Source organism: Raphanus sativus, chromosome 8 (assembly GCF_000801105.2).
Source record: "Raphanus sativus cultivar WK10039 chromosome 8, ASM80110v3, whole genome shotgun sequence".
In the NCBI taxonomy this organism is placed as follows: Eukaryota; Viridiplantae; Streptophyta; class Magnoliopsida; order Brassicales; family Brassicaceae; genus Raphanus; species Raphanus sativus.
The window spans coordinates 22,206,754-22,220,364 of NC_079518.1; the positions used below are offsets into that span (position 1 = coordinate 22,206,754).

General features: G+C 33.8%; 3 protein-coding genes across 3 annotated transcripts; 1 reads left to right on the forward strand and 2 right to left on the reverse strand.

Moving 5' to 3' along the window:
- Positions 1–1,246: 1,246 nt before the first annotated feature.
- Positions 1,247–2,237, reverse strand: LOC130498322 (uncharacterized). The gene is made up of 2 exons (XM_056991577.1): positions 1,680–2,237; positions 1,247–1,598 (listed from the first exon to the last, which is right to left on the reverse strand). The coding sequence occupies exons 1-2, from the start codon at positions 2,092–2,094 to the stop codon at positions 1,402–1,404; spliced, it is 612 nt and encodes a 203-aa protein (XP_056847557.1). The 5' UTR covers positions 2,095–2,237; the 3' UTR covers positions 1,247–1,401.
- LOC130499077 (uncharacterized) lies at positions 2,187–4,666 on the reverse strand. The gene is made up of 5 exons (XM_056992980.1): positions 4,154–4,666; positions 2,969–3,730; positions 2,732–2,893; positions 2,293–2,637; positions 2,187–2,195 (listed from the first exon to the last, which is right to left on the reverse strand). Exons 1-5 carry the CDS (start codon positions 4,664–4,666, stop codon positions 2,187–2,189), a joined length of 1,791 nt encoding a protein of 596 aa, XP_056848960.1.
- Positions 4,667–5,154: 488 nt separating this feature from the next.
- Positions 5,155–6,814, forward strand: LOC108819385 (probable BOI-related E3 ubiquitin-protein ligase 3). Its single transcript, XM_018592405.2, has 4 exons — positions 5,155–5,311; positions 5,429–5,517; positions 5,614–5,903; positions 6,187–6,814. The coding sequence occupies exons 1-4, from the start codon at positions 5,259–5,261 to the stop codon at positions 6,670–6,672; spliced, it is 918 nt and encodes a 305-aa protein (XP_018447907.1). The 5' UTR covers positions 5,155–5,258; the 3' UTR covers positions 6,673–6,814.
- Positions 6,815–13,611: the final 6,797 nt, after the last annotated feature.

The following is a 13,611-nucleotide window of genomic DNA, read 5'->3' on the forward strand; positions in this document are numbered from 1 at the left end:
TGAACATTATTGTTCTAGATATTACTGGATGGAGCAGTGGACTTTGGCATATTGCAGGACAATATATCCAGTGCCTCATCATTCAACATGGGAAAGTTCTGAAATTCCTGAGGAAATCCGATCTAAGGTTGTCTTCCCTCCGTATGTGGAAAAAAAGAAAGGAAGACTACAAGTTACTAGATTCCCATCTGCAGGAGAATACCGTAGGAAGAGAAAGAAGAAGTATCCACCATTGATTGGTGAAAACGAAGAAAGTGGCAGTGATGACAGTGGCAGTGGCAGTGACAGCAGTGGCAGCAGTGACAGCAGTGGCAGCGAGGCAAATGGGGACGAGGGAGGTGACAACGAAAATGATGAGTGAATCTTACTTGTTAACTTGTTATGGAACTTATTTATGTGTTGTAGAATTTATTTAAGTGTTGTAGAATTTATTTATGCCTTGTGTTGTTTCAATCAGGTAATACATGTGCAACATGGTAAAACTTCATAAAACATAACACTCATATATATGTGTTGTCGTACTGGTACAACTAGTAAAACTAAAATAGGTTGTACTCGTATAACTAGTACAACTATGTCTATTTTACTATAATAGGTTCGACTAGTATAACTAGTACAACTATGCAGGTTTTACTATAATATGTCTATTTTAAATATTCTTTGGGGATTTCCATATTAATAAAACAATCAAATAGTCTAATTTTTATGTGATTGGATAGGTTTCTTTATGTTTTGTATTGTTTTTTTTTTTTCTGGATTTTTAGCTCCATCACAAAAGTTTGCTTAATCTACCTTATACATTTAAGGTTTGTTAACTTGTTTGTCCACATATTTTTGGCAAAACATACATGACAAGTACTTTCACAATAGCGATGATGGCAAAACATCCGGGCAATCACATGTTAACATAAATGAGTGGTACAACTAAGATTATGGTATTTTTTCTTTGGTACAACTAATATATTCAGGTTTCACTGCCAAAGTACAACTCTGTACAAACTAGTATAACTAATAAACTAGTGCAACTTTGTGCAAGTTGGTATAACTAATAAACTAGTACAACTTCATAGAAACCAGTATAACTAAAAAACTAAAACAACTTTGTGTGCATAATGTGTTTCAGATAAGTGGATTCCCAGATAAGTCCTACACGTTTTAATTCAACACTAGTTGTACTAGTTTTTCTAGTTATTCTACTTTTATATTTTTTGGCATTAACTATGCAGTTTTACTTGCTCCCCACCTGTAAATGCAACCTGTTCAACCACCAAATTAATTATACACATACAAGCTTGGATTTAGGTTTTTAAAACACACACACATACAAGTTCATCCGTTTTAAGTTTTAAAACAAACACATACAAGTTCCAAAAACACAACATAGTTCAACATTTCACCAAATTAGTTTGGCGTAAAAGGAGACCTCAACAAATGAGAAACCTTGGACACCCTCTTTGGCCTCTCACCAGCATCCTGTGAATCTGTCTTGTCCGCAGCAGCTTTTTCCGCAGCAGCCTTCTCAAATCTCTCTGCAGTGTCTGCCATAATCTGAAGTGTAGATTGCTCATCTCCATCCTCATCAAATCTCTCTTCAGTATCTACATTGAACAAAAATACATCCTGACTTAGATCATCATCATTAAAAATATAATTTGAAATTATATGTTAATATGACTTACCTTGCACTAACTTCTCAGCAGCTGTCTCACCATCCTTCTCAGCCTCAATCTGTTTCTCACCATCCTTCTCAGCCTCTGCCTCAATCTGCTTCTCACCATCCTCGCCGTCCTTATCAGCCTCATCATCATCACTGTCAACCTCATCACCATCCTCGCCGTCCTTATCAGCCTCATCATCATCACTGTCAACCTCATCACCATCCTCGCCGTCCTTATCAGCCTCATCACCATCCTCCTTATCAGCCTCATCATCATCCTTATCACCCTCATCACCATCCTCCTCATCACCCTCCTCCTTATCAGCCTCATCATCACCCTTATCACCCTCATCACCATCCTCCTCATCACCCTCCTCCTTATCACCCTCACCATCCTCCTTATCAGCTTCTTTATCACCCACCTTATCACCATGCATCTCGCCCTCCCTTCTTCTGCCTCCTGAAACATAATCAGTTTCAACTTGGAATGACCAATTTTCTCTCTGAATCTTGTCTTCTTCCAACTCCTTTACTCTTGCTGTCAGAAGACGAATTGTTTCGTCTCTCAATGCAAATCCATCATCCATCCTTTTGTTCAACTTCAACTCTAATTCTCTTAATCTCTCACGACCTGCCTCGCCTCCTGGCTCGCCCCCTGCCTCGCCTCCTGGCTCGCCCCCTGCCTCAACACCTGCATTTCCCCCTGCCTCTAATTCTCTTAATCTCTCACGACCTGCCTCTCCTCCTGCCTCGCCTCCTGCTTCCTCTTGTTGCTCTCGGGTCCTCACATCCATCTCATATAGATCCGGCCAGAATATTTTACTCCCTGGTTGAAGTAGGATCATGTTCCAACTGTCAACAGCTATGTCTGGCGTATCCGAATCATCTTTCAGCTCCAAGTCTGCAAAAGTCCCTTCATCCATGATTTGATACAAAAGGTCTAGTTCATATCCTACTGGTTCCAAAATACTGATAATCTCCTGAAATATGACCAACAACAAATTACACATTTAATTAAATATGAACTTGAAGAAAATGACATAAACAACACTTAAAAAAATTATAAGCTTTTACCTTTGTCTCTCCTAGCGTCCGATAAATCATGTCAAGTGGAAATCCTGTTGTGCCGGTCCTCTTGAACCTCCATTTGCACATTCTTGGACAACCATCAAGACAGTTTGGAACAGGCTCTCTGAATTTTTCTCTAAGGACAGGGATACATTCAAATGCTAATATCTGCACATCATTTCACACAATCACATTAGTTATATTATAACAAATATGCTTATGAAACCCAGGAAATTCATATACCTCCAAAGGGTTGATAAACCCAGGAAATGGCCATTGTGCCTCCTCTGGGATCCCATCACGAAAATGATCCCTCACATGAAAAATCTCTTTCATGCAATCTTCAAATGTGTAACGGCCCCATGGAAATTTGGTGCAAAACTCTAGATCTTCTACTGCTTGAAGAAGGAAATACTCAATGAAGTAATTTGCTTTTGACCTTCCTCTTAAAACTCTAGCCAGAAAGTAAAGAACCAACATCCTCAGACGATCGCCACTACCATCAAACTTCATCTTCTGAAGTTTCTCTTTGACATCTTCTTCTGTCACTTGCAGACCCTTTTCCTTCCCATCCTTTGTCTTCTTCACTTTAAAATACTTTCTCGCAAACTTCATGTTCCCTATCTTTTGATAGTTTTCTGGATATGAGTGGCAGTATAAACCAGAGATAAGGCTATGCTCCCTGATGGAGTATCTAACTGGAACACCGTTTACTCCAAACCAAGCTTGTCTACCCTTTCCTGTATGCATAGTACGAAGTAGCAACATCCACAATCCCATCATTTTTCTTGTTGAGGTACAATCCATGTGGAATATATGCTTGAACTGAGGATGATCCTGAAACCAACTCTTCTCTGAGGCATCAAACTTATCAACCGCGTTCAGCATGGTCAGGAAATCGTGTTGCCGGCACCTTGAGGAGAGCTTGCAACCCTTTTGATAGTCGCTCGGGTTGAAGAAAAAACCAGCAGGTCTGTCAGCTTCTACGGTCATATCCCTCTCAACCTGGAAAACAAAAGCAAAATACTCAGTTGTATTGGTTAGACTTATTATACTTTTCATTGTTGTACCAGTTATATTAGTTATAAGAAGTGTGGTTGGTGTGGTTATAGTTATACTAGTTCCATTGATTCTGTTTTACAACATATTATACGAGTTGAACTAGTTTCATTCTTTTAGTTGTACTAGTTATTCAATACTCAGGTGTATTAGTAAAACTAATTATACTTTTGATAGTTGTACGAGTTATATAATTTATAAGAAGTTCGGTTATACTAGTTATACTAGTTCCATTCATTCTGTTTACAACATATTATAAACAGTTGAACTAGTTTTATTTTAGTTGTACTAGTTACACTACTTATATAATTACTACTAGTTCAACCCTATCACAAATAATTCTAAAACCATTTTAAATTGACTTGTTACCGTTCTTGGCGCCTCATTATCAACGGCAACCTCGGGTGTGTTTGGATCTCTGTTGTTAGATCCAATCTCCTCATCGTTCTGCTCGTCTACACGATGTGAAGGACTCTTTGTGGAAGAGCCTGAGGTTACTCGAGGTTGTTGTGGATTCTCGGCCTCATTCGCTGCATGAGTTGGTGTTGGCGATTTTTCTGGCTGACTCGGAGACACTGGGCGTGGTGTGGTGGGGTTCGGTGTGGGGGAATGAACGCCTTCATTTTCCGGTGGAGATCCTGCGGTTTCTCTCACACGATTCCGAGTCCTCTTGGTTGGATTCGACGAGGACCCACCGTCCAGACCACTATCTCGCTTCCTCTTCTTCTTTGTGGTTTCACTCCTCTTCGACGCTTCTCTCTTTTTCTTAACGGCGGCTCTCCTTTTCGCTGCCGCTTCCTTTCTTTTCACGGCGGCGTTCTTCTTCTTCTCCGACGCTCCCGCTTTTTCTTTCTTCTCGGCGAGACGAGTTTTTGGCGACATTGTAGACACGAGAATTGGAGATGGAGATTGTTGTTTTGAGATGATTGTGCTTGAATCTGAGTTTGATTAGAGATGAGAGTTTGAAATCGTGGTGGGTTAGAGATGAGAGTGGTGGTTATGGGAGAGAGAGTTTGAAATCGTGAGTGAGAGAGTTTGAAATCGTGAAAGTGGAGAAGATGATTTGGGAATTTAGGGTTTCAAAGTTGGGTCGGGTCGGATTAATGGATCTCGGTGGTTGGGTTTGTAAATAAGTTGAAGTTTCTTGGTTACTTAGTCTTTTTGCCCTATTTTCGATTTTGTTTTTTTTTTAATTTTTAAACAAAAAAACATGTGGTCCATAATAGATTTTTTTGAACCCTTTTGTCCCTTCTCAGCATTTGATTCACCAAAACCGGGCTAAAGTTTGGTTTTGAAAGAATATATAAGATGAATAATGGAACTAACCGAAGTCAAGTGGTAGGAAACAAAGATTGAGAGAAATAGGAGGAGCTGATCGTAAATATAACTCTTATTATGAGTTCCAATTTCAGAAGCCAAAAAAAAAACCCGTCTCCTTCTTCCCTTGTCTTTCTCTCACCAAGTTTACCTTTCCATGGCGCTTCCTCACCATTTCGATCCTCACCTACAAGACTCCAAGACTTTCAGGTAAGCAATTTCTCCTCTTGTTTCTCTCATTTTGAGGTTTCCTGATAAAAAGCCCTAATTTCCGCAAAGTTTCCAACAATAAAACCCTAATTTCGCAAAGTTACTCACACATTTCAGAGACTTTTGCGGGATTTCACAAGCATTAGGGTTCGACAGCTCCGCGAATCTCCATGATCAATCTCAGCATCCTCCGTATATTCCTCCTTGTAATCTCACCTGAATCCCACTTTCTTTTAATTTATGTTTCTTCTCAAGATCTTAAGCTCTAACCTATACTCCTCTGTCTCTTTGGAATTGCTCAGTCCACGTTCCCGGTTTTGCACCTGGACCGGTTTTGCAAACCGACGGTTCTGATGACTTCGAGTGGAACAGCAGCAGCTACGGTCGAAAGAGACTAAAGGAAATGGATTTCATGGACCACAATTCTCAGATATCTTCGATTGATTTTTGGCAAGGCCGGTCTGTCTCAACCGGTTTGGGTCTTTCCCTTGACAATGCTAATGGCTCTGCTTTCTTGTCCCTCCTCGGAGACGATGTTGATCGGGAGTTACAAAGGCAGGATTCTGAAATCGATCGGTTTCTCAAGGTTCAGGTGTGTTTTTGATGCTCTTATGACTGTTCGTTACTGGTTTGATCAAACTCGATATGTCTGAATAGGACACGTTCTTGTCTTTGTATGAAGTCGATTTTGTTTGATCAAGTTAGGTTGATAAAACTCAAATCTGTTTGAATAGAACACATGCTTGTGTCTTTGTATGAAATGGTTTCTCTGTATATGCTTTAATCCATATGGTGTGTAGCTTCTTGGATGTTATGAGGAAGATGAATTTATTTGGTTTTTCGTTTAACCTCTTGATTCTCTGTATCTTCAACAGGGAGACCAATTACGGCATGCTATCCTCGAGAAGATCCAGACGAGTCAGCATAAAACTGTGTCGCTCATGGAGGAAAGAGTGATCCAGACACTTCGTGGAAAAGACGAGGAACTCGAGATGATAAACCGAAAGAACAAGGAACTCGAGGTTCGAATTGAACAGCTGACACTGGAAGCCGAGGCATGGCAACAACGTGCGAACTACAACGAGAACATGATTGCTGCTCTCAACTACAATCTCGAACGAGCTCACGGTCGGCCTAGAGAGAGCATGGAAGGATGTGGAGACAGCGAATTGGATGACACAGCGTCTTGCTTCAATGGTAAGGCCACGATGATGATGTGCAGGTTTTGTGGAGTGAGAGAGGTGTGTATGTTGTTGTTGCCGTGTAAGCATATGTGTTTGTGTAAGGAGTGTGAGAGTAAGCTTAGCTCTTGTCCTTTGTGTCAGTCTTCTAAGTTTCTAGGGATGGAAGTCTACATGTGATATGATATTGACCCAAGCTAAAAACTCTAATTAGCTAACGAACTCTTTTGTAATTTGTCTCGTTTATTTTGTTTGTTAATATTCTTATGTTTAATAATGTTTGGAACTGAGTTATGAAAATAGTAATCCATATGTTCCAATATTTTTTCTTTAGCAAGTCAGCCACCGTATGACTGAATAAATTCCATCTACTCTATTAAAATAGAATGGTTGTGCGGGTTATTATTTTCATTTTTATACATGTGATTACTTGGTTTACATGCTGGTATATAATTTTAATGTTTATCATATTATTAATAGTTTATTATAATACTTTCAAACACAACAATTTTATAGTTTGCATGTATTTTTTTATTTTGTTTCAAATTGTTAGTGATATCTCTTTTATTAATACATGAACACTAATTAAAATCTTACATTATGTGAATGTACGACAAAATCTATTCAACTTAATATTAAATTAGATATTAATTTGCTTAAAAATGTACTTCATTATCATTTTAGGTTAATTCAAATATATATACAAAAAAATCATTTAAGTAATTTTCTAAAAGATGATCCAAATAAATAAGAAAATCACACATGAAATAAAAGTGTACTTCATTTTAGGTTTTGATCATGCATATATGTTAATCAAATTATATGTATGATTCAAATATTTTACTGAATAACCTACATTAAGTGTAATTTATAAAACATCCGCTTTAGTTACATTATTAAACTAAAAATTGTAATGCATTGTGTTTGTTTTATCCTTTTAAACCTGGATTTTCTCTTTATCATCTATGCTTTTTTGAGGTTTTTTATTTTGTCTATTGGTGATTTAGTTTTTTCTACCACGAATTAGATTATATACAATGCATTTTTCAGTGTTAAAACTTTTATTTATAATTCTTCATCTATCATACATCATATAATCTACACTTAAACCTGTAATTAATAAACACACGGAGAATAAAATATTTACATGAAACATCTTTTTCAATCATTAATCTGTCATTTATGCTAATGACATAAATTGTTATATAATATATATTGCACTTTCAAAATTGCACAAGATAAAAGATACGAAACGATTACATTAATGAATAATTTATGAATATGGTCTAATTTTACTTTTGTAAAAAAATCAGTCATATAATTCTATAATTGAAATATAAAATTAAACCATTCATTATACTTAATAACAGAAACTGAATGTACTTTTTAAAATAACATTTGTAGGCCTATTGTTCATATTGGTGACATATTTTCAATCATGTTAGACAATTATTAACAAAACTTAACTGTTAAAAATCAAAGATTTAATTGAAAAATATTATATTAAATTAATATCAAAAATTAATACAAATTTATACATGGGTTTAATATAATTATAAAATTAATTAGATACTTAAAAGATTTATTTTAGTAAAAATAAATATATATGTATATTATAAATAATTACAAAATTAATTAAATATTTAAAAGGTTTGTTTAAATGAAAACGAATTATACTTTTGTATTTTTAAATAAATACAAATGTATATTTATATTGTAAATAAAAATATTTGAAAAGATTTTATTGGGATGTAACTAAAAGAAAATCAGGGAATGTCTATTGGATTTGTTTGTTTAGAATAATTCAAATATGTATACGAAAAAATCATTTAAGTAATTTTCTAAAAAATAGTTCAAATAAAAAAATCACACATGAAATAAGTCATGACTTCTGTTTTAATATATAAGATTACTATTTTTATCTACTATAGAAGAGTATGTTAGACCAAATCTAGATTATTAATATGATTTATTAGGTTAATATACTAATTTAAATTTTGAACATATTGTCAACCAAAATAGTGAGATATTAAGGATATGATTGTATAACATCTTTGGAGTAAATAATAAAGGTGGAAAACTAAATTCTCCTAATTACACTAGGAAACCGTCAATCAGATAAAACTACCATTTATTTATTCTGATTACTGTACAAATAAAGAAAATCATACATTTGTTGTTACGCTGGACAAGACTTGAGTAACTCTATTTTTCTTTTTGTTTTCCCTCTTTTTTCAACCTTTTCTTTTCCTTTCATTTCCACCTTTTTATATTTTTCTCGTTTATTCCGAATATTACCAATCACACCCTAAGTAACAAATGAAATATGTTTATTTAGATAATTAAAATGCTTTCCCTGCTATTTAGGATATTTATTTATATTTAGATATTCCACTTTAGGAACCACCGTATTTCATTCAAGTATTTTTATTTTCAGTATTTCCTTAACATCCTTTGAGACGACTTTGAACAGATTTTTCATCATTCCAACCTGACAAATCTGGCTTTATTAGACTGGATACAAAACAATGTTATGTATTGTTTTGGGGTCTTGGAGGGCGTGGTGGAGCCGTAGGCAACGAAGGATCTATCCACGCACTGATCATCTTTCCATCTCCAATGTTAAATCTTGTACCTTTTCTCAATAAATCTCGGCCTTGGAGGATCGATTTCCATACATATGAGCTCTTCTTCCTGTCTGTAGCAGTCAAAATATTTTTTCTACAAAATATTTCCTTTCAATACTCTTGTCAGTAGACGCTTGGGTTCTCCAATATTCTCCATGCTTTTTTCCAAGTAAAGCCAAGTTGAAACTCTCAATATCTCTAAATCTCATTTCACCTTCTTTCTTTGGTACGCATAATCTATCCCAGGCAAACCAATTAGCTAACGAACTCTTTTGTAATTTGTCTTGTTTATTTTGTTTGTTAATATTCTCATTTCTAATAATGTTTGGAACTGAGTTATGAAAATAGTAATCCATATGTACCAAATCTAGATTATTAATATGATTTATTAGGTTAATATACTAATTCAAATTTTGAACATATTGTCAACCAAAATGGTGAGATATTAAGGATATGATTGTATAACATCTTTGGAGTAAATAATAAAGGTGGAAAACTAATTTCTCCTAATTACACACTAGGAAACCGTCAATCAGGTAAAACTACCATTAACTTTATTTATTCTGATTACTGTACAAATAAAGAAAATCATACATTTGTTGTTATGCTGGACAAGACTTGAGTAACTCTATTTTTCTTTTTTCTTTTTCCTCTTTTTCCAACCTTTTCTTTTCCTTTCATTTCAACCTTTTTATATTTTTCTCATTTATTCCAAATATTACCAATCACACCCTAAGAGCATGATTATCCATAAAAGTGCACCAATTGCGGACTGCCACGTGTCGTGAAGCCCGCAAAATAGTCAAAAAACGGAATATTCAAGTTTCTCTGTTGACAACTTTCTTCCTTCTTTTCTTCTTTTTGGTGGGTCTTCTTTCCCTTGAAAACTCCTTTAGGACCTCCTGCAATAAAGGTGCTTTAAATAACAAATGAAATATGTTTACTTAAATAATTAAAATGCTTTCCCTGCTATTTAGGATATTTATTTATATTTAGATATTCCATAGTAACCACCATACTTCATTCAAGTATTTCTATAACATGTTATATTGTATTTCTCTTATATTAATCATGAATTCATACTTAATAAAGCAAAAATTGGATGTCGTAAAAAAGCAACGATCTGTTTTGGGTAAATGATTAAAATCTGAAGAATGTAATGATCTTACAAAACTAATAATCAAGTACACGACATACAATATAGTACATTATATAATAGAGTTTTTGAACCAAAATATTGTATAATCATTAATCTACTGATATTTATTCCATTAGCAATTGTAATTTAGAAATAACATTTTTTATCATATTATTTACGAAAATATGATACTAAATATTGATTAAAAATTTTAGTAAGAATCTAATTTATTAAACTAATAAAAAGTTATCATTCAGTTTTAAATTTCTACTAAAATTGACATATATTATATATTATAACAATAATAATAACAACCCGACTACTCTAACCAATTCACCAATAAAACAAACTAATTACAATAATCACAATAATTGTAAAGAAACCGGTAAAAACTAAATTTTTCGTATTACACCATCAACATTTATATCTTATTATTTAATTTAATCAAACATAAAATAAAAATAATATTGAATTGAATTGATAAACACAAATATAAAATAAAAATAAATCCGCGTTTACACGGGTTAAATTCTAGTTTCTATTATAATGTCATCCTACGAAGTCCCATTCACCCGACAAACATATTTTGATTTTCAGTATTTCCTTAACATCCTCTGAGACGACTTTGAACAGATTTTTCATCATTCCAACCTGACAAATCTGGCTTAATTAGACTGGATACAAAACAATGTTCTGTATTGTTTTGGGGTCTTGGAGGGTGTGGTGGAGTCGTAGGGAACGAGGGATCTATCCACGCACTGATCATCTTTCCATCTCCAATGTTAAATCTTAGACCTTTTCTCAATAAATCTCGGCCTTGGAGGATCGATTTCCATACATATGAGCTCTTCTTCCTGTCTGTAGCAGTCAAAATGTTTTTTTTTCTACAAAATATTTCCCTTTCAATACTCTTGTCAGTAGACTGCTTGGGTTCTCCAATATTCTCCATGCTTGTTTTCCAAGTAAAGCCAAGTTGGAAACTCTCAATATCTCTAAATCTCATTTCACCTTCTTTCTTTGGTACGCATAATCTATTTCAGGCAAACCAATGCATTTCCCTATTTCCATCTTTTTGTTTCCACCAAAATTTTGCAAGTATTGAATTTATTTCTTCACATACAGTTTTTGGAAAATTGAAAACATTCATAGGATATACTGTCATAGCTGTGGCTACGGATTTGATCAGAACTTCTTTCCCTCCTTGAGATAAGAATCTCTTCTGCCATCCTTGTGTTTTTTCTCTTACGTTGCCAACAACATATCGGAAATTTTCTGTTTTCTTTCTTCCAAATTACTCTGGAATACCTAAGTATTTTTCCCCTCTTCCATCATTATGAATATGGTGAATTAGGAGATTGTGCAACTTTTAAGTTTGAATTAGAAAATTGGGCAAGCCCAAGTTTTAATTAGGTTGTTGGGCAACCTAGTAGAGAGAGAATAAATTTATGACATTTTTAACCTTTTTGCCTATTAAACTTGGCAAGTTGGAAAAGTAATTTCTGGGACCCAAAATCCACTTTGCCTATAAAAAATAAATTTTTTTCCCACTAACTTTTAACAACTAACTTTTGTGGACCCTATAAACATTCTTTATTCATTAAATTTGTGGATCATATTTAATATTTAAAGATCATATATGAGCAACTACTTTTAATATAATACATGTTTCTTTTTAATATATAAAGTCAACATAAAATCTATACGAATTTATATAAAATCGATGTAAACTCTAAAATTTATGAAAGTTACCCAATAAATTATACATTTTGACCCATAAAAGAAAATTTCATATTTATGAAATCTACCCAAATAAAATGATAATTATCATAAATCTGAGTAAATTTAATAAACTTGGAAACCTTCATAGATCCTTCATTTTTTTGTCAAAATGGCAGGAAAAAATTTGTCTACATTTAATTTTAATATATTTGGGTAAATTTAATAAATTTGGAAACCTACGTGAATCTTACATTTTTTTGGTCAAAATTGATCTCACACTTTTTGTTTTTGCCAAAAATAGAAACACTCACGAACTGCTACATTTTTTTTCCCAAAAATAAAATGACAAATTGAGATCTGGCAGCAAAGTGCATTCGTTATAATTTTTATGTTTATAAAATGACAAAAATTGTTAATGAAATGACAAATTTGTTAATAAAATGACAAACCCTACACCTTTCACGATGAAGTGATCTTATAGCTTTAATTTTCAAGGATCATATCTACTTGCTAGAACCAATATAATCCCATATTGAGTACAACCTACAGATTTCCAATCATCTCAAGTTCTTGATTAGTCATAAGTAGAGCCGTGCTTATAGTCTATTGAAAAAGATATCCGCTATAGTGCTATTTCACCCCCAAAAAATATAGGATAATTTGGTGCCCCCATGTGAAGTATCTAGTGATTTTTATGTCTTAAGAAGTTAAGACTCAACCTGAGTTTGACCAAATTCTCTCGCATAAACTTCTTATCTTAAATATTTAAAATCATCAACAAAACACTAAACCTAAAATCCTAAACTCTAAACCATGAATCCTAAACCCGGAACCCTTGGGTAAATCTGGAACCCTTGGGTAAATCCGGAATCCGAATAAATTATACATTTTGACCCATAAAAAAAACTTTCATATTTATGAAATTTACCCAAATAAATGACAAATTATTCATAAAATTATATAAATTTATGGGTAATTTTCATAAATCTGGGTAAATTTAATAAACTTGAAAACCTACATGGATCTTTCATTTTTTGTCAAAATGGTAGGAAGAACAAATTTGTCTACATTTATCTTAAATATTAAAAATCATCAACAAAACACTAAACCTAAAATCCTAAACTCTAAACCTTGAATCCTAAACCCGGAACCCTTGGGTAAATCCAGAACCATTGGGTAAATCCAGAATCCGAAACAATCTGGAACCCTTGGGTAAATCCGGAACCCTATGCCTAACGTTTAATACAATCTAATTCACTATAACTCAAGAAATAAGTATACGTATACATAAGATGTACGAATATCTAAGGTGTACGAATATATAAGGTGTACGTATACATAAGTATACATAAGGTGTTCGAATACCTTAGGTGTACAAATACCTAAGGTGTATGAATACCTAAGGTATACAGAAGGTGTACGAATACATAAGGTGTACGAATATCAACATAACCCATCTAATACTTAAGATGTACAAATACATAAGGTGTACATATACATAAGTATACATAAGGTGTAAAAATACATAAAATGTACGAATACCAACATAACCCATCAAATATTTAAGGTGTACAAATATATAAGTATACATATATTTAAGGTATACGAATACATCAGTGTACGAATACATAACAT

What these genes read in the sequence shown, in the direction of transcription:
- LOC108819385 (XM_018592405.2), top strand. Translation starts at nt 5,259, where the DNA reads ATGGCGCTTCCTCACCATTTCGATCCTCACCTACAAGACTCCAAGACT. An exon ending in CAAGACTCCAAGACTTTCAG is followed by an intron (nt 5,312 to 5,428) that starts GTAAGCAATTTC and finishes CACACATTTCAG; the next exon opens with AGACTTTTGCGGGATTTCAC. An exon ending in ATCGGTTTCTCAAGGTTCAG is followed by an intron (nt 5,904 to 6,186) that starts GTGTGTTTTTGA and finishes TATCTTCAACAG; the next exon opens with GGAGACCAATTACGGCATGC.
- LOC130498322 (XM_056991577.1), bottom strand. Translation starts at nt 2,094, where the DNA reads ATGCATGGTGATAAGGTGGGTGATAAAGAAGCTGATAAGGAGGATGGT. An exon ending in TGCTGAGAAGTTAGTGCAAG is followed by an intron (nt 1,599 to 1,679) that starts GTAAGTCATATT and finishes TGTTCAATGTAG; the next exon opens with ATACTGAAGAGAGATTTGAT.
- LOC130499077 (XM_056992980.1), bottom strand. Translation starts at nt 4,666, where the DNA reads ATGTCGCCAAAAACTCGTCTCGCCGAGAAGAAAGAAAAAGCGGGAGCG. An exon ending in GGTTTATCAACCCTTTGGAG is followed by an intron (nt 2,894 to 2,968) that starts GTATATGAATTT and finishes AATGATGTGCAG; the next exon opens with ATATTAGCATTTGAATGTAT. An exon ending in GGACGCTAGGAGAGACAAAG is followed by an intron (nt 2,638 to 2,731) that starts GTAAAAGCTTAT and finishes GTCATATTTCAG; the next exon opens with GAGATTATCAGTATTTTGGA.